We start from the raw sequence: 21767 nt of genomic DNA, 5'->3' as shown, positions 1-21767 counted from the left end.
ATGAGAATAGTCCAACCTCCCCAGCCAAGTGCAACGCATCTCCAGGCTGTGGCTAAGCCTGTTTCATGGAGCACAGGAGCCAGCTGAGGAAGCCTCCCCGGAGGCTCTGCTTGAGGATGTGGTCCTTGGTGTTTGGAGGTGCGGAGCTGAGAGCCTTGGCTTGGCCAGGCACCAAGAGCCACCTCCTGCAGGGGCAGGGGAAGGCTGAGCTGCCAGGCAGACGGATCAGACCCCAAGAGCCTGGCAGAGTGCTGCAGCTGGGAAACGCCTGCCTGATTAAGGAGTGATTAAAGTTTGGTAATTTTATCCTACAGTGCACACAGCATTTTGTGCTCCACGGTAGCTCTCTGTTATCATAAAACTCAGAGAGATGGGGTAAGGCATATGGGGACAAGCTGTTAATGCCTGAATCTTTCAGGGGCAGAAATATTTCATATGTATTTTTAAAAGTAATGTCTCCTCAGGTGATTTCCCCACCCCAGTTTGCAACATAAACCAGCTGTCTTAGGGTGCAATGAGGTAAGAGGGAAAAGGCCGGGCAGGGAAAACATTTTAAATCAAAGGTGACATTGCAGCTCCATGACGCGTCCCCTTCCCCACACGGTGGGGGCAGTCACACGGTGCCCCCTGTGCTGGCAGTGCTGAGCTGGTGTGTTGCAGGCACCGAGTTCTTCAGGGGCTTTCTTGCAATCAGCAAGAGACACCAAACAGGAATACTCTGGTGTAGATTCCTCACTTGGAAAAAACGTTCTCTGCAAGTGCCGCATCTATCTTTATTGTTGAAATATTTAAAAATTATTATTTTAATAAAATATTAAGGAAAGAATTGGATTATATGACAGCCTCACAACCTTTAATGAGTGGGAACCCTTGTAAGGTAGAAAGCAGCACCCCTCCCACTCCAGATCAGGCACTCACCCTAATGTGGCTCCTCCTCTGCCCCAGACACAGTTTTCCTGGTTGTTTCAAGCTAAGAGTGAAACAAATCCTTAAATGGGGACAGCCGGAGCCTCCATCGCGGGCTGGCAGGGAGGCTTGGGGCTGGGCAGTCGCATGAGACTGCGCTGACTCTGCAGCTGTGCTGTGTCGGTTCTGAGTCCTGGGACTTTGCCTAAGGATGTTTAGCAGGGAGAGGAAGCAACTACTGCAATTCCTGTGTGCCTGGGGCCGACTTAACCAGCAGTCATTCCTTTGCAGAAAGTTTGGGAGAGTTTTATACAACCCCGGTACGTGTCAGGCGAGCAGTACTTCCCTGGTGGCTGGCTTTCCTAGTGGGCTCCAGCAATCTCTTGCACCTGCCCACAGCTGTTCTTTTATTTGTTCCAGCAGCTGCTGGTGATTTATGTTCGTGCAGAATATAGTCACAAAGGTAAACTGAGCCATGCTGATTATTCCTTGAAAATCTGTACCAATAGTTCTCTGGCTCTTTACAAGAAGGTCATCACAACGCACTGGAAACCTAGGCAGCTCCTGTGCTCTCCCTGTTCTTTTTGATATTTCAAGTCAGGAGAGCTGAGATGTTTGTGTATGGGCTATGCTGTGGTGGGGGGATACAGGAGGAGACACAGGAACCATGCTGGGGGATGCTGGTGTTGTAGATAATTCACCAGCCAGCTTCCATCCTAGTTTGAATCCCAGCATCAATAAATATAATATGTAAAGTACCAACAGGCAGGAATTTTGCTTTGGAGGACATTCTCCTTTCTGGGATGCTCAGGGTTGTGGCAGTGAAGGTGCTGGTCTACCCAGAGGGCTGATGAATATTAGAAGACGGATGGATCTGTTTTTTCTGTTGTGTTGCACCGGAGGGGCACCAGGCATGTCCCCTGGGACTCCTCAGCTCGCGCTCTGCAAGTGACTGAGTGAGCATTTCTCAGCCTGCGCTGTGTCAGCATTAGTGTGTCCTACCTCCAGATGGCTGTGTCCTGCAAAGTTTTACTGTTGATCAAACTATGCCAGGTCTGAAATCATCCCCTGATCTCCCCCTATTCTTTAAAACAGGACTCAGGCTAGTGTGGAGGTTTTTTTGCATGGGAATGTAAGAACAAGGGTACTGAATAGACCAAACAATGCTCAGCCCAGCGTCCTGCACCCAATGGTGGCTGGTAACACGTGTCCTGGGAAGGAGCAAGACGGCGGTTGTAGGTTAAATACACAACAACCTCTAAGCCAGAATTTGGCATCATTGTTTTTAATAGCCTCTGGTAGCCCTTTCTGCTGTGAACAGTTCCGTCTCCTCTTGAACTCTTTTTATTGTTTTCAGCCCTCACCGCCTCCTCTGCCTGTGAGCTCAGCGGCTGCCGCAGTGTGAGAAAAGGTGCTGCCTTGTCCTTACACATGCTGTCTAATCATTTCACTGCCTTCCCTTGAGTATTTTATTAAAAGAAAAAGTGATTCATCATTCTCCATATGAGGGCTATGTACGAGTCGTGAATGTATGTACCTCTATGATACCTCATACAAAAGATTATCTCTTTTTTTCATCTCTTCAGCAGTTCACAGGCGGAAAATAAACCTGTAGCATCTTTGAGACAATACTGACAGTACAAGAGCAGATCATGGAATATTCCCAGGGAAAGTTACTGAACAGCAACTCTCTGTAAAGGGCTGTCAAGCATTGGAAGAGGCTGCCCAGGGAAGGGGTTGAGTCACCATCCCTAGAGGTATTTAAAAGACGTGTAGATGTGGCACTTAGGGACATGGTTTAGTGGTGGCCTTGGCAGTGCTGGGTTAACGGTTGGACTCAATGGTCTTGAAGGTCTTTTCTAACCTAAATGGTTCTATGATTCTAAGTAAAGGTGTTTTAAACATCCTATTTTGGTAATATTATAAATTGCCTGTGTTTATTTGAATGGTAAAGCAGAGAAGAAAGACCCGTGGGGGAAGGAGTGGGACTGAGATGCATTAGCAGCATTGCTGTGTGAAAACGTCGTCCTAGAGACATCTAAAATTCCCATTTCCAGTCTGCCTGGGCGCATTTAAAGAGAAACACATATCCTCAACCACACACCAAGTGTGAGACGTTTGGCTTGAGCTCCTTGGAGGAAACGATCTGCATTCACCAGCCAGAGCCATGTCTGCTCCTGATTCCTGCAGTGGTCAGGAGTCCCCTGAATACCTATCAAAGTACCTGCCATCCCAAACAAGGAGCCTGTGTGGCCCAGGGGACCCCCAGATCTCTTCTCGGCCCTAAATACAAAGACATTCTTTATCAGCTAGGAGGGGGAAAAAGCCACTTTCTCAGATGCTGAGGTTTCATCTCACTGGGAGCCAGCGTGAGTCACCCAGGCACTGCTGCATTACACAGACCTGTTCAGGTTAATAAAATCACTGCCAGAGCCCAGGCGGCTTGCGGGATGCTATGTGGCTTTCACATTGACGTCACTGCTTTTCATTTACCCTTGGGTGATAGTGACCAAAATTCATTACTACCTGGCAGCCGTCGGGTAAGCCTTGCAAAATAAATCAGCGTTCTCCATAGCAAACAGGTGTCTGCAGCACAAAAGGAGCCGTTCAGATCAGTGGGACAGGAAGGGATTTTTCATCAGACGAGTGAAGACATGAATGGGTCGTTGGGGTGAGGGGAATTCACAGGCAAAGAGTGATAACGGTGGGAAGCAGGGAGGGATTTCGCTGTAGAGACAGTGGAGAAGCAGGTGGAGCATGGGGGAGAGCGACCGAGGGAGACAGAGAGGAGCTGAAATGAGCAATTTGTCTTTATTACAGGAAAACAGCAATACTGAATGAAACTGGAAAATACATCTAAAAGTGTGAAGAGGAGGCGACCTTGCCTGGTGGGAGTGGCCCTTGCCACCGTGTATCTCGGTGGTCAGGAGTGCTGTGGGGCTGGAGAAAGGCAGGGGCATCAGCGTCAGGAGGGGAAGGCACAGGCACGTTCAGGAGAACACACCATCCCTGGTATTTCTGCCTCCGTGGAGGGTACAGAGACTTTCAGGGCAGGATCCAGGCATCAGCTATGAACTGAGAGGGAAAAAAAATAGTAATTTCTTCTGGGATACTTTAAAATGTGGATTTCTTGCACCTTCACATCATTTCAGAGCCGGGACACCACATGGGACGGAGCTGATCTGGCATCTCCGCAGTCCTTTTGTTGTGGTTTATTCAGGGCAGGGCTAAATACATTGGTCTGGGCAATGCAGGGACGTTTCAGTATTGTGTCACGTCTGGTCCGGGGGGAGGACATCTGTTCACAGGACCTGGAGTCAGTGGGCATTCAGAGCGAGATTTTAATGCTCCTCAGCCTGGCACGTTTTGCCAGCCCTGAAAATATGCCTTGAAAGAGGAAATAAAATCTCCACAGGCTCTTCTCCGCAGCTACTAAAAGATCAGGCAGTAGGTACACTCCTATATCAACTGCAAAAATGCAGATGTTCTCATCTCCCAGCACACATAAAAGCCATTTCTCACCCAAAGTAAATCTGCGTACTTGTAATTTCTTTCTCATTCGCACAAAAGGAGAATACAAATTGTGGATGGCACTGCTTGTTAAGGAGGAATCTTTTGTTTTCCAGGCAGATTATTGTTAATGGAAAATGTTTCTGAACAATCATTACAAAGGTGGGAATACTGTCGGGTTGAACGGTTATTTTTTGCCTCTATTTTTTTGTGAGCAAAAGCTCTCTAGAAGGCAGGAGGATATTATTTGAAACTTAGACTCCCCAGAATATCATTCCCTGCTCAGTAATACAAAAAAGCCCCCCCCAGCCATCAAAACCTGAGTTCCATTAAATGTTAAATCCTCTCCCAGGAAGGCTGCTGCGTTCCTTTTGGTGCATGCTAAGAGAGTGAGCCCTGCTGCAGCGGGTGCTGGTACACAGGTAGCCACGGCACGGGCTCCTCTGGCACCAGGAGACGGTGTGCATCCATTCTCTCCACAGCACTGGGCCAGCACAGGGAAGGGGCTGATCCCTAGTTTCATTCCAGCCTTTTGGGTCTTTGTTGCATTTTTTTTTTCGTCCCACCTGTTGCCTGGTCTGATGTGTTTTCACTTAGATCTTTGGGAGAAAGGTCTTTTGCTCAGTGCAATAGGATTTTCGAGCTTTAGTGGTGCCTTTCGATGCTAACATAATAAAAGTATACCATTTATTTATCAAAGCCTCCTTTAAAGGAGATGATGGAAAAAATAGGTTTTAACCTACTTCTGGTTCTCAGGAAAAGCAAGCACTTTGATTCTCTCCTTCCCAGACAAAGAGCATTGCATTAGTAGATTCTGATTTTATTAGCTATAAACCACTTTCTATTTTTATTTTCACATGCCATTGACTTTGGTACAGACACAGCTGAACAAGGGTTGGTTTTTCAAGTGCAAATCATGTTAATAGATGCCCAGTTCTTTCCATTCTACCCACAGGAACATAGCTGCAAGAAAGCAAGCTGATGCCCAAAGAATATTTTCCTATTGCATTTCCTAAATCACCTCCAAGGCCACATTATTCCTTCTGAATTCCCACGTGTGGAATGGTGATGGTCGCTTTAGTACTTCTGGCACTGCCTCTTCACATCAGGAGAATTTATTTGTGTGGAGGAGTGAAACAATACGATCAGACAATGAAATCTCAAGTGGTAAAGTGTGTGAAATTCGCCACTGCTATTACTTTTTATGATGCGGTTTCTAGCATTTCTTCACTGCTTGCAACTACAACTGATGGATTTGGAGCGGAGAGTGCCTCTTTTCACTGCTCTTTATCAGCACAGGGTGAGCAGCAAGCTGCCAAACCGTTGCTGTATCCAAACAGTATCTCTGCATGCAGAGACGGAGCTGCGGGGAGGGCTCGCTCGTTGGGAAGTTGATCTATCTAATTATGTGACTGTTGACTGGGCAACAGGCTACACATCTAGTTGTCCCCAGTAAAAATAATTTGTCTTAAGACTTGATCTGAGTTAGAATACATCATCGTTACTTGCTTCTTTCCCTGTCTCAGTATTTTGGAACTGGTGATGGGAGAGATTAGAAGAAAGTTTTTTTCCATCATTAAAATAGCCGGTTTGGAAAGACCTCTAAAGAGTCATTAAATGCAGATGAGGGTACGCGATGCACTTCCTGAGCAGAATTACAAGGAAGTGTTCTCGCTGGAGACAGTGTTCAGAGGTGGGTGCTGGCAGGAGTTCAAGCGTCCACACTTGTTCTTGCGGCCATGACCTCCCTGACATCTCCTGCCCATGGTGGGGGTGGCGGAGGGTCCTTTCCTTGCAGACTCCATTGAACTCCGGTAAGAGAGCAGCTCTGGGGCTGAGGAGCGGGTTGTCCCTTCAGACAGAGAGAAGTTAAAGAGGGAGACCATTCTTTGGTGGTATTTGCTTTTCATTTCCTTGGCTGACCTGTAGAGGTTCCCAACAAAGCAATAGCATATAGGGTTGAGGCTGGAATTGGTTAGGCCAAGCCACTGGGCAAAAGGTCTGAGCTGCAGGATCCAAGGAGAAGGAGTCACATCCTGCAAAGATTTGGGGATGTTGAAATCAATCCAGATGTCCATCAGGTAGACGGGCAGCCAGGAGATTGCAAACAGCAGGACCAAGGCCACCACCATCTGCGCGACCTTCTTCCGGATCTTCAGCCTGGAAGCCGGCAGGGATCGGTTGAGGGCAGTGCTCTCCTTCAGCCGGCTGCTGCGGCTCCACAGCCGGCGCACCGTGAGGAAGCAGATGACCATGTTGAACAGGACGGGCAGGCAGTAGAGGGCACAGAAGAGCAGAAAGTTGTAGGCTTGCTTGAGCCTCTCCTGAGGCCAGATCTCCCTGCAGATGGAGAACACCAGAGGCAAGCCCTCCACCACCCCAATCTCATCCCGTTTGTTCATGAAGATGAGGGGCATGCATATCCCCGAGGACAACAACCACACCACCAGGATGGTGCTGAGGATCCTCTTCTGGGTGAAGAAAGACCGGGCGTTGAGTGGGTTGTGCACGCTGTAGTACCGGTTCACGCTGATGACAGTCAGGCTGAGGACACTGGCGGAGACAGAAACAGCCTGGATGAAGGGCACTGCGCGGCAGAGGAAATCCCCGTACACCCAGGCTTTGTAGATAAGGTTGCCCACGGTGATGGGCATGCAGATGCACACCACCATGAGGTCGCACACCGCCAGGTTGAGGAGGAGGCTGCGGGTGGCGCTCAGGCTGGGTACCCGACTCCGGCGCTTGCGGGTGAGCACCCTGATGGACATGATGTTGCCCACGAAGCCCACCACAAAAGACACCAGGTACATCGCCGTGAGGCTGATGGTGACGGGCTCCTTCACGAAGAGGAAGAGCATCTTCTCCAGCTCTTCCCAACCCAGCTCCTGGCTCCCGTTCCAGAGCCCGCCTTGGGTCTGGTTCTCCTCCTGCCAGAGCTGCAGAGGGCCGGGGGGGGGCTCGGGGGCGGGGGGGGAGGAATTCATGGCTGAGCCCCCCCGGGCACGCCGGGGAACGGGGCAGAGCCCCGTCAGCTCTTCAGCTGGAGCAGCCGCGCCTGCAAAAGAGGGTGCAGAGGGGGGCTGAGCGCCGGCTGCCGGCCGTGCCCCCCCGCACGGTGCCGGGCCGCAAATGGCTCCTCGGCAACTTAGTTGCGAGGCGGGGAGCGCCGCGGGGGGGCGGCTCCGCGGGCACCGGCCGGGCAGGGGGCGCAGCGGCCCGGGCTCCGTGCCCAGCCCCGGGGAGACGGGGGGAGAAGGGGAAGGGGAAGGGGGCCACGACCCCCTCGAACCCCGGGGAGCGTCCCCGGCCGCGGCCCGCCGCGACTCCCCTCCCTTCCGGGAAAGTTGCGCGCTCCGCGGCAGCGCTGCCGGCCCCCGGTGGCGGGCTGCCCCCAGCCCCCCGGTCCCGGACTGCCCCCAGCCCCCCGGTCCCGCCTCCCCCGACCCCCGGTCCCTCGCTCCCCCCCGGCCCCGCGGCGCGGCGGCACTCACCGGGCGGAGGCGGGCAGCGCCGGACCGGGCTCCTCCCGCGGGCGGCTCCGCCGGGCTCGGCGTGTGCGGGCAGCGCAGGGTCCGCCGCGCGCAGGCACCCGCACCCCGGCACGCGGGGCCGGCGCCCACCTGCGCGCGGCTGCCACCCGCACGGAGTGTGCGCTCCGCACACAGCGCCGCGCGCACACGCGAACGCACACGCACAGTCCCGCACACACACTCAGTCCCGCACACACACTCAGTCCCGCACACGCACAGTCCCGCACACACACACAGTCCCGCACACACACTCAGTCCCGCACACACACACAGTCCCGCACACACAACTCAGTCCCGCACACGCACAACCCCGCACGCACACACAGCCCCCCCCACACACGCAGCCCCGCACACCCACGCAGACACACACACACACAGTCCCGCACACACGCACAGCCCTGCACACACAGCTCCGCACACACACAGAGCTCCGCACGCACACAGCCCCGCACACACACGCACAGCTCCCGCACACGCAGAGCTCTACACAGGCACAGCCCTGCACACACACAGCCCCGCACACACACAGCTCTACACACACAGCCCTGCACATGCACGCACAGCCCCGCACACACACAGCCCTATACACACAGCCCTGCACACACACCCCTGCACATGCACACACAGCCCCGCACACACACAGCCCTACATGCACAGCCCCGCACACACAGCCCTGCACACGCACGCACAGCCCCGCACACACACAGCCCTACACACACAGCCCCGCACACGCACGCACAGCTCTCTGCACGCACACAGCCCCACACACACAGCCCCACACACGGACGCACAGACCCGCACACACACTGTCCCGCACACACACAGCCCCACACACACACAGCCCCACACACACAGCCCCACACACGCACGCACAGCCCTGCACACACACAACCCCGCACACACACACCGCCCCGCACACACACAGCCCTACATACACAGCCCCGCAGGCGCACGCACAGCCCCGCACACACACAGCACTGCACACACACAGCCCCACACACACAGCCCTACACACACAGCCCCGCACACGCACAGCCCCGCACACACACAACCCCGCACACACACAGCCCCACACACAGCCCTACACACACAGCCCCGCACACGCACACACACGGCCCCGCACACACACAGCCCCACACGCACAGCCCTACACACACAGCCCCGCACACGCACACACACGGCCCCGCACACACACAGCCCTACACACACAGCCCTACACACACAGCCCCGCACACGCACACACACGGCCCCGCACACGCACGCACACAGCCCTGCACACACACAGCCCCGCACACACAGCCCTGCACACACAGCCCCGCAGGCGCACGCACAGCCCCGCACACACAGCCCCGCACACACACAGCCCCGCACACACACAGCCGCACACACACAGCCCCGCACACACACAGCCCCGCAGAAGCCGTGCAAGGCTGAGCCGCGCCGCTCCAGGCGCCCCGAGTGGCAGGTTCCAAGTGCCCGGGCGCCCGGCCGTGGTGCTGAAGGGACAGCTCCGCCGGGGCGGCCGGGGCGGGCAGCGAGTGGGAAGGGAGCGCGCAGGGAGCGGGCAAACGGGGGCAGGACCAGGCAGGGACCGGGCAGGTTCTGGGCTGGGACCGGGCAGAGACCGGGAGGGGACCAGACGGGCAGGGACGTGTATGAGCGTCTCTGGCGTTCCCCTCTCCTTCCCCTCTCCTGGGGGCTGCCTGGGCTCAGCCACGGCAAGGCAGGGCGAGACCCAGGCACGTCACTGCTTACTTCCAGTCTGACACCAAACCCACCCTTCTGTGCTTCCCAGCAGAGGCCGGTACGCCGATGACGAACACCGCAGCAGGAATTGGTGGGAACCCGCTCAAGAAGGAGCACTCCAGAAAGAAACCCAGTTTTGTGTCTTTCCTCTTAAACTGAAGGGATAGGAAGAATGAGCCATGGAGAAAGTTGCTTGGAAAAAGTTGAAGGGCTTGGCTGTGGGACAAGGTTGGTTTGTAAAATGAAACTTGTGACTGGAGGTGCTTAGAGGGTGCCAGTGAATCACGGGGGCGAAATGTTTGACAAAAGAAACTGATAGCTCTGCCTGAGGTGGTTATTTTTTGTTCTTTGCCTTCTCTGAGACAGGGCAAGGTAACAAATACAGCCCAGGTGGAAGCTGTCACTGAATGGTGAATGCCCTTGATTTCAGTGGGAAATTCTCTATCTGTTTTAGTCTTTTTATGTGAAAGAAGAAAGTAAGTATTTTTGGTCAGCCTTAGGTGAAATGAAAGAAACATCAGCAGTGGAGCCACATTTGGGGGGCGGAAATGTGATCAGCATATAAAGCTCTTCCGCATTAGAATGCATTTGCTTTAAGCGTGTGACTGTTTATTCCCTTATAGTTTTATGGATGTGTATTTATAGATCTTCAGAGACAAACAACTTCTACAAACTAATTATAGTGTGTTGCCCAAAGCACAAGGTACACATTATTCTATGCAGCGAAATGCATGGGTACCCTGATGGATACCTAAAATCTGCTGCAATTCCACAGCTGCTCCACAGGCAAATAGATCTGTTGCAAACAGGCAACTACACGGGCCAGGGTCGAACAATTGGAAATCTCCATGTACCCATCCCTTGCCAGCCAGTGCCCAGCTTCCCCAAAGCAGACCTGCCATTACACACAGAAAACAACAGAGCGGAGGTGTTTAAGTCAACAGTTTTAGTAGGTTATTAACTGAATTCAAAAGAAGAGAGTGAAGAAATGTGCCAGGGCTCTTGAACATTTTTTTTTTTTTTTTGGGTAGTTACCTTCCAAATGTTCAAGCTAATAAATACAGTTAACTTCTTTTTTGATCCCCCATACACTTTATTTATAACCTGCATGATTTACTGCTAAAGAACCTTAAAAGACTAGACTACAAAGTTGATCAGTGGTTCGATATAAGTACAATTAATCTGCTTTTGCATCCATTGACACAACTCACAAATGCCAAGTCATCTCTAACAACAAATGACAAATCTTTATGCTGTGTACAGCTGACAGAGAGGACAGGGGCATATTATAATGAGCTGATTGATTCTAACAAGTTCAAAGTCACCAGATAATGCAGGATGGGGAATCTCCAACAAAAACAAGTGCCGTACCCTTTTCACATTGGCTCCCCTCTTACAGAAGAGCTTTGGAGTGAAAGCTACATAAAGCCCACTGGAGAGAGGAGCCAGTCTTCACCAGCAAGGGTAATGGACTGGGCTGTGATCATACAGCAATGTACATCAGAAATAACCTACCAGTCTCACTGGAGTTACAGCTGCGAAGAACTGACCCGAGAGGAGGAGTGAGTCAGCCACTTTGGGGCTTTGCCAGACTCTCAGAAAAACTCCCAACAGCTCCAAAACCTGCTACAGCTGCCCAAACCTGCTCTGCCCGCTGCACATCAGAGTCCCAGGGCAGGGTAAATTTATCTTGGCTGTCTCAGCACAACCTTCCTGCTCCCACTGCAGCACAAGCTGGGTGTTGCACAGCCACCGCCATACTCCGCCTGTCCCAGGCCCAACAGCCGGTGTAAGTTCAGGAAACCCTGAGGCTTTTCCAGCTTGTGCTGGTGAACGGGTGGACCTTGAGAGTGTGAAGGTGGAGCAATTCCCCTGGTTGTGCATTTACTTACAGCAGCTCAGGTAGTCCCCCCTCTTAAACTCTTCTCCCTGCTGAGTACGAGGGGGCAGCACTCAGGCACCCTGCCCATGTCTGGGGGACACACACCCCTGCGTGGTCCCAGCAGAGCTGCATCCCTCACCCCCTGGGTGGTGGCTGGCACCCAACCAAAGGGTGCTTTGCTTGCTTAGCTTTCTTCCAGTGTACATCCCGACATGCCTGGTTTGTGTCCCAGCTACATGGTTTGACCTAAAGGCCTGTTCTGAGGACGGAGCTGCTTTCCCCACCCTGTGCTTGCCCAGCAGATGTGTGGGATGGAGTCTGCTCGCTTCACAGAAATGGAAAAAAATTGAGGCTTGTCTCAGTCAAGCAGGGGCTGGATTGGTGCTATTGGGATGGACTGTGCAGGTGCAGGTTGTGTTAGGTGAGCTGGGAGCACATCCCAGCTTGGTGTTAGGGGGGAACAGTGGCACTGGTGAAATAATTTCCAACTGGTTTTGCTGGGAGGTGCTGGTTGGACTTCCCTTGAAAAGCACTGCATAAAATCCACCTTCATTGCCACTTACCCCTTCTGTCTGACACTTTTTGATTGATGGCATGGAGATGGGAGGACCTTGGGGTAAGGGAGGCTCCCTGAGCCCTTCATCCACCCTTGTGCTACGTACACCACACTCCTTCCCGCTCCCAGGGACCTTGCTGCCACTGCAGCCCAGGATGGGCTGGGTGAGCATTCCTAATGCCTGGTATAAACAGGAATTAATGCTGAAACCTGTCTCTGTGTCTCTCTTACCATCAGGAGAGAGCAACAGCATCACTGTTTGTTAATTTGCATCGGGCAAAAAAAGTGCCCATCTTTTTTCTGGGTCATTTTCTTACAAATCTCTAATCCAGCAACAAAACTTCCCAAATACTGGGTGCCATGGGCTTGGGGGACCTCTGAGCTAGCTTTGCCGCTCCCTCTGCTGGTGGCTGCTCCGTCCCTGTGCCACTGCTGCTCCGTCCCCGTGGTTTTAGGGGACACACGAGCTATTTCTGGCACCGCTGCCCAGGCCCTCAGCACAGCTCCGGCGTGGCGTTCGCTGATGTCAGCGCATTGACGCGCCTGTGAATCCAGGAGGAGATAAGAGGCCAGCGCTGTGCACAAAGACAATATGCAGAAGATGCCAAGTGCATGTCAGAATCTTCGGAAATAAAATGACAAAACAAATAAAAAACATCTGGGAGTTGATGTTTATTGTTTGTAATTACTTCTATGAGAGTGAAAACCTTTCTTCTCCCACTATTCTTCCCTCTCAATCAAAGAATGAAACATTTAAACTATTTCAAGTGTCCTTTGGAGGATTTTAAAGAGAGAATGTATGCATTTTTATGCCTGAGAATATTCACTGATGTCTGTTTTCATGAACAGATATGTGCCAAATTCCTTATCTTCCGTCCTTTTTATTGGAAGCCTCTTAGATTGAGTGCTCCGGAAATGTCGTGGCTGAAATAAAAAGATAATTTTGTACGGAAGAATTTGTCTGATATGATGTTCACTCGCTCAAGAACAATGAAACACCATCTTGGCGTTAATGTGATTGAAATATTTGTCTTTCAGATATCTTTGCTTTTGGCTTGTGCAGAAGTGCAGGCAAGAAGCAGGCTGGGTAACATGGGGCTGAATGCCCTCCTGCAGGGCACCTGCTTAACAGGACCACACCAAGTGAATTTGATCCAGTCTCGTTAAAAGGGGAGTCACTAAATAAAGATGTACTGCATAACAAAGTGGGTTTTATAAGGAGAAATCAGTGCTGTGGATCCCTAATGCATTGCACAAATTTACAGACAAGATTTTGAATAAGCAGTAAGCCTTTGAGAAGTTAAGAGAAGCCAGGACGTAGCAGGGGTTGCAGCTGACATGCAAAGCAACCATCTAACACTGCCTGCATCCAGCCCTTCTCTCCCCTGAGCTGTAATCCAGGATCAGTTGAAGCAACAGTGGAATTTCTTCCGTGTCCATGTTTTGTGTGTGGGTCTCACCCTCTTGATCAATACAGGCACCATCAGCCCTGGGGAGGAACAATTAGAACCAGACTGAAAGCAAAGCCCAAATCAAGCAGATTTGGTACAGGAAATCTGGTGGTCTGACCAGGGCTGTGAGGCTCCATTTCACCCTGTTATCACTCTGGGGGTCTAACCAGTTTGCTAGTGATATCGCTGAGGAGGAAGGCAGATAATACTAAGAGCAGGGGCTGTTAAGGGAGCCAGTTCTCTATCCTCCTACCTGCAGGCTGCCAGGTTTGCATAACAATATTGCTTCCCTGGTGCTCTATACCCAGATGCAACAGGCTAAAAAAGGGCTTTTAAGATGACAAAGCTTTCTGGGTTCCATCAGCTGATTGCCAGCTGGGGGAAGTCTCTGACAAAAGCTTTAAATTTGCCACTGTGTGCATTTTCCCAGCTGCAGAGGCTTGCCGAGGGGAAATGCAGGGTGGCAGGAAGGAAAGGCAGGCTCTGAGAAAAAGCACTCTCAGGGGCCAGATCTGCTAGCATCAGGGGGGAAGATAAAGGTTTTGGGGAGCACAATAGGGGGGAGCTTGGCTTTCTGAGCAGGGTTTATTCTCAGCATAGATGACGCTTTGTGGGTAGCTGTCACAAAGCAGATACGCCTGGGGTCAGGGTGCAATAAAAATTAGAATTTGAGCATGTTTGCAACAAGGGCTCGGTGATCAAGTGTTATGTGTCTAAAAATAAACTTTCCTGTATTTTCTTCTTCTAATCAAGAAATCCTTGGGATTTCTGCTCTGTGGATTCAGGAGGGGATCAGCTGGGAGGCAGGGAGAGATGTGATCCTGTGCCTGAATGCCTTCCAGCAGCCCGCTCTAATGTTTTGACAGGATAAGAAAAACACTGTGTGAGCTGTTATTTATTTTGGGCAGCCTTTTAGAAGGAATCTCCACAACTAAAGTCGTAGAAAATCAGGCAGGCAGAGGCTTTGAGAGGTTGTTAAGAGGATCAGCTGCAAACTTTTTCTCTCTAGTAATAATGCCTGGGCTCTCTTTGTGCAGTGACTCACCTGGAAGCACTCAGGCTAAATTGGAAGCACAGTCACTGCCCTCTCATCCCCACTGACTGGGTCTGTCTTTCTGTTTCTAGTGTGTGTTCACAGCACAGAGCAACTTCAAGAAATGAAAGCTGACAGTAGTTGGAGTTCAGTGCAGGGGTGGAGGTTGGACAGTGAAATAGCTGCATCTCAGTTTTTACTCCCCATTTTTGAAACCAGCTAGGTTGGCGTGTAATAAATCACACAGTGGTTGTGCCTTTCTTTGGAGAGGTGGTGCATCAAGGAAGGGGAAGAAAATGAAGGGATGTTGGTGGCTTTTTGGTCGTTGTGTAGGCTGGAGCATGAAAAAAGCCAGAAAAAGCTGATTAGTAGCGGAGACCACAGCAATGAGATCTGTGTGCAGATGGATGGAAACCTCCTGGAGCTAGTAAGCTGCTCAGCGGCCCTGGTCGGTCATTTAAGACAAGGGGCTGGCTCATGTGTGACCTGGGCTGGGCTGCAGGCTGTAGAAGGTTTCAGCAGGAAGTCTGTTTGCTCATTAAAGCTCGGGGCAACATCTGACAGATCATGAAAAGTTGCAGACAAACCTACCCACAGGGGACAGGGACAAGCCATGAGCTGCAGGGTTAGAGCACCAGGCTGGAGGTGAAAGCACTCGGTTCCCTCCTTCCTTTTCTGCTTTCCTGCATGTGCCTTGGTTTCTTCACCTGCACAGGGGTGTTATGATGCTTCCTTCTCTTTATAGTATACTTGGATCCCTATGGTTTTAAAGTGCTTTATAAGACGCAGGCAGCCTTACAGTGGTCTGATGATGCAGAGAAAGCATTCTGATCTCCACAGGCTGTTGCTTTGTGCTCTGTTAAAGTCAGAGATTTGGTTTAGCTACGTTCATAGAACTTGAAGGAATACAATAGATTGCTTTGGCAAGAGGATCTGGAATGGACTGCAGAACTGGAGGGCCATCAAATCTGGGCATCAGGCTAATTTCTGGCATCCTTTCCTGAGGCAAGTGATATACAGTAACACAGCTGCCAAATAAAGTGATACCATCAGCTTCCAATCCTTCAGCCTCTAAAGGAGATCCTTTCTTTCAGGAAATGATCCCTCTCCAGTCTGCATTTAGCCTGCAGCTGGTACCTGCCACCATGCATGCAAGCTCAGGGCTGGGAGGTGTACCTTCATGTCTGAGCTGGCTCTGTGAGATAAAATACTTTAGAAAGCTCTCTGTAAATGCAATAAAAGAATCATCCCTCTGCTTTCTAGCAGATGCTCCTTTCTAGCTGCAGTCTGGGGCTGCCTGCTGCCTCAGAAATGCCGCTTCCCAGCCAGAACTGGGAGTTACTCCTCCTTTCCTCTTGTTTGGTTTTTGGTTTGTGGTTGTTTTTTTTTTTTTCCACTTCTACTCTTCAGAAAAAGGCCAAACGTTCGCCCTTCGTGTTCCTCAGTCCTGCTAGCAAACACCTGTGACTCCTGAGCATTTAAGCAGTTTGACAGCCCATGTTGTTGAATAAGCAGCCTCTTAGGTAAGGACTCAGGGATGTAAGGAGAAAAGTAATTGCTGATATGGTCTGCACCTCTAGCAGCTATTTCTGTGGCAACCTGTTGGGAAAATGGAGGCATTTGGGGATGTGGGAAATTAGAGATGCTATAGACATGGGTCCATGATCAATGAGCTACACCACAACACAGTTGCTTATGATCAGTGGAGAGGCGAAGATCTCTGCTGCAGCCCAGCTGTTGTCCATCATGGGGGCATTGAAATGGGAGGAGAAAGGGAACTGTTAGCTGAATGGTTAACAGCTGTGCTCCTCCTGCCTTTCTTCACCAGGGCTGCTCTCTAGCTATGAGTAAGTAGCTAAACCTCCAGCATCTGCATGACTTTCTCCTTTTTTGTGCTTTCCTAGGAGTTTTTCCCACTGCATTGGCAACAGGTCCTTGCCCTTTTTCACACTGCCTTTCCTATCTGGAGGCAGGACCCAGCACCTGATATCCAACTGTCCCTTGCTAAGGCTGGCAGAGACAGTGTCACGCAGTCTGATGTCTCTAGGCTGCTGCTCTGCTGATGAGATGTGACTGTTGCTGAGGTGGGAGCCGTTTGCTCACCAGCCTGTGAGGAAATTGCTGGTGCTTGCTGCTGGGGTAGGTGATTGCCAGCAGTGGCAATGACACCAAGGAGCGTGCTCTGATCATGCATCGGCAGATGCTCCGCAGGAGATTTGCAGCCCTCTGACACTGCCAGAGGGGACCATGGCCCTGGGGGTCCTGGAACAGCTCAGGCACAAAGGACTATGAGCCTGATTTTCCCCTCATTGATCTGGGGACAAGCCAGAGCATTTCACTGAGCTCTGCAGATCCAGGCCAGATGAGGAGAGTCAGTGGGAAAGGGAGAGCCCACGTGGGAGGTCACCATCTCTGCCGGCTTTGCCTCCTGAGGGACATCTCTCTCTCCCAGGTGTCCCTCCCCAGTTCATGTAAGCTTTAAGGGCAGCTGCTGCTGCTTTATAAGCAGATCCTGCCTAGGGCAGTCCTGATCTTGTTCCACAGTAATCGCTCTGGAAGCCTTTCAGCCCAGCTCTTGTGCTGCACTTGGCCAAAGCAAAAATACTGAGCTTGGCCTGGAGGTTGGGCAGTGAAATGCTGGTCCCTCCCAGAGCTGCACCCCCAGCTGCCTCTGCTCCTTCCCCTTCAAAAGGCTTCCAGCTCTTCAAAAAGTACCCGTGGGCAGGAGCTCATTGCCATCAGTTCCCGTTCCCCCCACCCCCCCAACCCCCAGTTTCAAAGCCCAGGTCATCAATAGGAAGGCTGGTTGAAATTTGGAAGAAGGATTGATTTGGTCCCTTTGACCACCTCAATACCAGCATGCAGTGCCTCTGTGCCAGTCTGATGCGCCAACCCCCTCTCCTGAGCGTTTAATTGACCATTATAATTGTGGGGCTTCATTTTCCTTTGGAGTTTCTCCTTAAGGCACAGATGAGGGTCACAGACTTGGAGGGCATCTCTCATTCCCCGTAAAACTGCCCACACAGCTATAAGCAGCCAGCCCTGAAGTTTTCCTCCCAGAAATGCTCTGTAGCTCCCCAGACCTCTCTTGCTCTGAAGACCCCTTCGCCCTTGGGAGTGTTTTGGCTGGAGGAGGCAGCAGATAAAATCCCGGAGCCAGCAGCAGTGCTGTGGATGTGTCAGGAGTGATTGGGCTCTCTTGGTGCAGATGGTGATGGAGTGAGATCAGCCGCTGGCAGAAGCTGGAGGGGATGTGCTCAGGAGTCAGGGCACAATCTCTGCCGCTGACTGATTTTTTTGTGGCATCTTTTTATTTATTTGTACTTGAAATATTTTTCGCCCCGTTTGTCTCTGGTCCTTTGTGCTTGCTTCTGGAGAACAATGAAACTGTGGTATGTTTTTGCAGTGGTGGCTATAGATGGAGTCTGCAGCCATATAAGTACAAAATCTTACCCTTCCAAATCATTTCGTCACTTTTCCTCCTTGAAAAATGATCTGCCTCCACCAACCTCCAAAGAAGCACAAATAAAAAGAACAATTTCTTTCAAATGCAGTTCAGTATTATCAGATGTATGATGCAGAGATCCCAGCGGGCCTGGTTTTGCCTGTGTTTGTGCCTGTTTTACTGAAGGGATGGCCATAGGAGTAAAGTTTGTTGAACTCCTGAGTTACATCACGACAACCAGAATTTGAGCTGACCCTCTTGCCCAGTGGTGACAGATTTATTCCAGGCCAGAGGGCATCTCACCACCTCCAACCTCCCTGATTTGCAGCCAAGACCGTGTCCATTTCCAAAAGGTGTTTTCTGCTCTTTTTGGAGAGAGGAGGTACCGTTTGTGACCATTTTGTGTTCCCATTGTGCTCTTTGCCACAAGAGCAGGATGGTTTCCTGTTAGTGTTCTTTATAGTCTGGAAAAACATTATAAACTTTTTAACAGACTCATAAATGTCAACTTTGTGGCATCATGTGTTGTGGTTGGCTCCACAGTCACCTCTTTCTCATAAGCCCTTGAAACTATAAATAGGGAGAAGAGTTGGGAATGGCCAATTGGAGCGTTGAGAAGAGGCTGGAGCAAAGCCCTGACCTTCAGAGATCTCACCCGAAGGCAAGGACGGATCAGGGCTGAGTTCTTACCAAGTGATTTCTCCTTGATGGAAAGGACTGGCAAGGCGGGATTGTCTTTGCTTTTTGCATCAGGAATGTGGTCTGTCTTATGTCTGAAGAACAAAGGAGTGATTTGGGCAGCTGTAATTGCATTTTTGGAGCGAGTTCCTGTTCAGATTTAACACTGTGACATTATGCTTCTTATGACGCGCGTAATTAAAACAAAGTAAAAATAATATCTTTTAGCCTGCTGTGGCCCGGTCAAGGAGTCAGAGAAATGCTGTGCTCCAAGGAGGAGTGTGGAAAAGAGAAGAGGGTGGAAGGGACAAGTGGACTGTTTTGAAAGACAACTAAAAAGGAGGAGAAAAGAAAACAAGAAACAGGAGTAATGGCAACTTGTTCATTCCAAACTTATCATAATTTCTAGACCCTGATTTACTCTAATCCTTTTGTTTGAAGTCCAGCTGCATTTCTGGTGCATGATGAAGGGACCACATGCTTTTAAGTGCCTGCAAGCTTTTACCCTTTTCTGACCTTTTACATCACCCTTAGTCTATCTAAGGAGCCTGGAGTTCCGAGGATACAGGCTGAGCAAACATCTCTCAACTGGTGATAGGAACCTCTGGAAATATCTTGCGAGTTGAATCTTACCACCCTCATCTGTCTACAAGGGACTTTCATTTTGTGTTAGCCCTCAAAGCAAAAAGGCAGTATTTTCCCAGTGCCAAAACCAAGCAACCCTCAGCCTGTGTCCTCCTGCCCAGTCACCAGCCTTTGTTCATGCCTGGAGATTTGCAGGGAATCAGTAACTTGATTGATCTGCCCAGTGACATATCAGCAGGGATTTCCTTGTTTGATTTTATTGGCAATCGTGGTAGCACTTTTACCCAGCTCCTGGAAAGAATCGTCCCTTTCCATCCCTAACATGCACATCCATTAAATCCTGTGCCACATGGCCAGCTGAGGACTGGGGTTAATTCACCCCGTACTCTTGGGCAAACACAGTTTTTAAGGTAACGTTCAGGTGTCCAGACGACGCAGGGCAGACTTCTACGTGCTGCAGCAGTCTCTCAGGCTGTCCAACGACAATGATAAGAACTACAGAGGCCATCATCCACCCAAAGGTGTAGGGGCAGAAGATCTTTGATGATCTGGGATACAGTTAGGAACATGGCTGGGTGCTCGATGGTGTGCAGTGGGAATGGCCATCACTTCCACTATCAACACAGGCACAGCTAGCTCCCTTGCCAGTGATGGCACATGTTGAGTGGAGAAGGGGAGGAGATGGTCCCTGGCTACATCAGGAGCTCAAGGGGGTATGGTCTGTGAGACTGCTCCAACTCCAAACTCTAGTAGAGGCCTCGTTTGGTGATTTCCACTGAAGAAATCTCAATATCATTGAGAATCTGCAGCTTGGTGATGGATGAAAGCTGCTTCTGTCGATGCTTGTACTGCAAGATTTTGTTTTCATTGATGAAAATGTGGAAATAGTCCTGGTCAGAGTAGATTTCAACCTGAAAGAGAAACTGTGTTATGGTCACCATGTGGCCACACATCCTTACCATACCTTGCTGCCATCCTGTCAGTGAGTGCCCAGATCTTGGCACATGGACCTACAACCCACTTTAAATCCTGCCAGAGCTGACAAGCGCACTGCTCGCCCCCATTTTGGGCAAAAGGAGGGAAAAATTGAGCTCTTCATATAGCAGAAACTGGTGATAATGTAAAGCCTAAACTGTAAACAAATGCAGCATCCACAAATTATTGCTGGAGCTCTGCATGTCTGTGTCAGAGTTGGGTGTAAGTCAGCAGCAAATCAGGATACAACAGAAGTGCTAACAAGGAGACAGAGCCAGAGGGGATGTTGCTGAGTATGGTGCTGGTGGAAAAGCAGGGCTAGATCCATGAGGAAGACCCCAATATCGGCAGGGTCACTCCTGGCCCACCCAAGGACACCTGTGGGGTGACACAGGGTTACCTGGAATGGCTCCTTTGCTTCGAAGGGGAAGGTGCTATTAACCTCTTCCTTCCCCCAGTGGTTGGCAAGGAAGGAGTTGCAGATGATTCTGGAGCTGGAGAAACAAGGGTTAAAGTGGAGAGCAATCTGATCTCCAGGATCACAGAGCAAATTAATTTCAAACCTAAGACAATGAGACAAAGAATTGGTAGAGAGCCGTGGAGCGACGCTGTTGGCTCATACAAGCCAGGAGAGCTGTGCGCAGAGTGTGTCCTTACATGCTTGTACTGGAACTGGTCTCGCCCTTGACCACGACGCTCCAGCCAGGACACATCCCCTCTGGGTACAGGGCCTCGAACTGCCAACGAGGAGGTGACGGTGAAACATGGCAAGATGGGAGAGGTGCACAGCCCTGCTCATTCCTTACACTTCTCCATCTTTCTCACTCTCTCCTTCCCCATACAGGCACACTCTCTGCCCCTGCCTTTTTCTCACTCCTAAATAAGTTCAAGGTCTCTAAATTGATAAAAAATGAAATTGTGACAATATCCAGTTGGTGAGGTGGGGTTTGCTGTCCCCAGGGTCTTTTATAAAGAGCTGGGGGGGATCAGATAGCAAAAATTAAAGAATAACCTGAGTGCCTTCATTGTCAGCAGGACACAAAGACACCCTGCTCCTCTCCCCACCTGGTCAATACAAAATCTGAAGCAGAAACTTTGTGTTGCTTTGAAGCAGGGTGTGAAAGACAAGGGCTGATCAAAGAATGTGCATAATATGGCACCCAGCCCATCCTCACCCAGTGCTCACTCATGAGCTTCTGCCTGATCCCTCGTTCCACCCTTCCACCCGCTCCCCCCTCTCCAAGGTTAAACTTGCATAAAATGAGCTGGAAAATGTTCCTTTTTGAATAATTCATAGTTTTATTAAATAACTCATTTTAATAAGAAGTGCTTGCCATTTTACCCCCCCCCCCTTTTTTTTAGCACTCTAATGATCTTGCATTTCTGAACATCCCCCTCTCCCAAACTTACTGCTCACGCTGGGAAAAATCTCTCCAGCCTTAGCATCTCCACTGCCAGCTGCATGCCTGC

At 50.7% G+C, this 21767-nt stretch overlaps 2 protein-coding genes across 2 annotated transcripts; both read right to left on the bottom strand.

Annotated features, from left to right (window-relative positions):
- Positions 1-6062: 6062 nt before the first annotated feature.
- Positions 6063-8210, bottom strand: LOC308061854 (galanin receptor type 1-like). The gene is made up of 2 exons (XM_080382437.1): positions 8196-8210; positions 6063-8126 (listed from the first exon to the last, which is right to left on the bottom strand). The coding sequence occupies exon 2, from the start codon at positions 7398-7400 to the stop codon at positions 6072-6074; it is 1329 nt and encodes a 442-aa protein (XP_080238563.1). The 5' UTR covers positions 7401-8126; positions 8196-8210; the 3' UTR covers positions 6063-6071.
- Positions 8211-9214: 1004 nt separating this feature from the next.
- GRIFIN (galectin-related inter-fiber protein) lies at positions 9215-21487 on the bottom strand (the record flags this gene model as incomplete). Its single annotated transcript, XM_080387013.1, has 4 exons — positions 9215-20233; positions 20698-20860; positions 20955-21117; positions 21484-21487. The coding sequence occupies 4 exons, from the start codon at positions 21485-21487 to the stop codon at positions 20069-20071; spliced, it is 495 nt and encodes a 164-aa protein (XP_080243139.1). The 3' UTR covers positions 9215-20068.
- Between the last annotated feature and the right edge of the window lie 280 nt (positions 21488-21767).

The sequence above is a fragment of the Falco punctatus genome (genome assembly GCF_963210335.1).
Source record: "Falco punctatus genome assembly, chromosome: 4".
NCBI classification, from domain to species: domain Eukaryota; kingdom Metazoa; phylum Chordata; class Aves; order Falconiformes; family Falconidae; genus Falco; species Falco punctatus.
The sequence above is the reverse complement of the archived record's forward strand: the minus strand, read 5'-3'. Positions and strand labels throughout refer to the sequence as shown.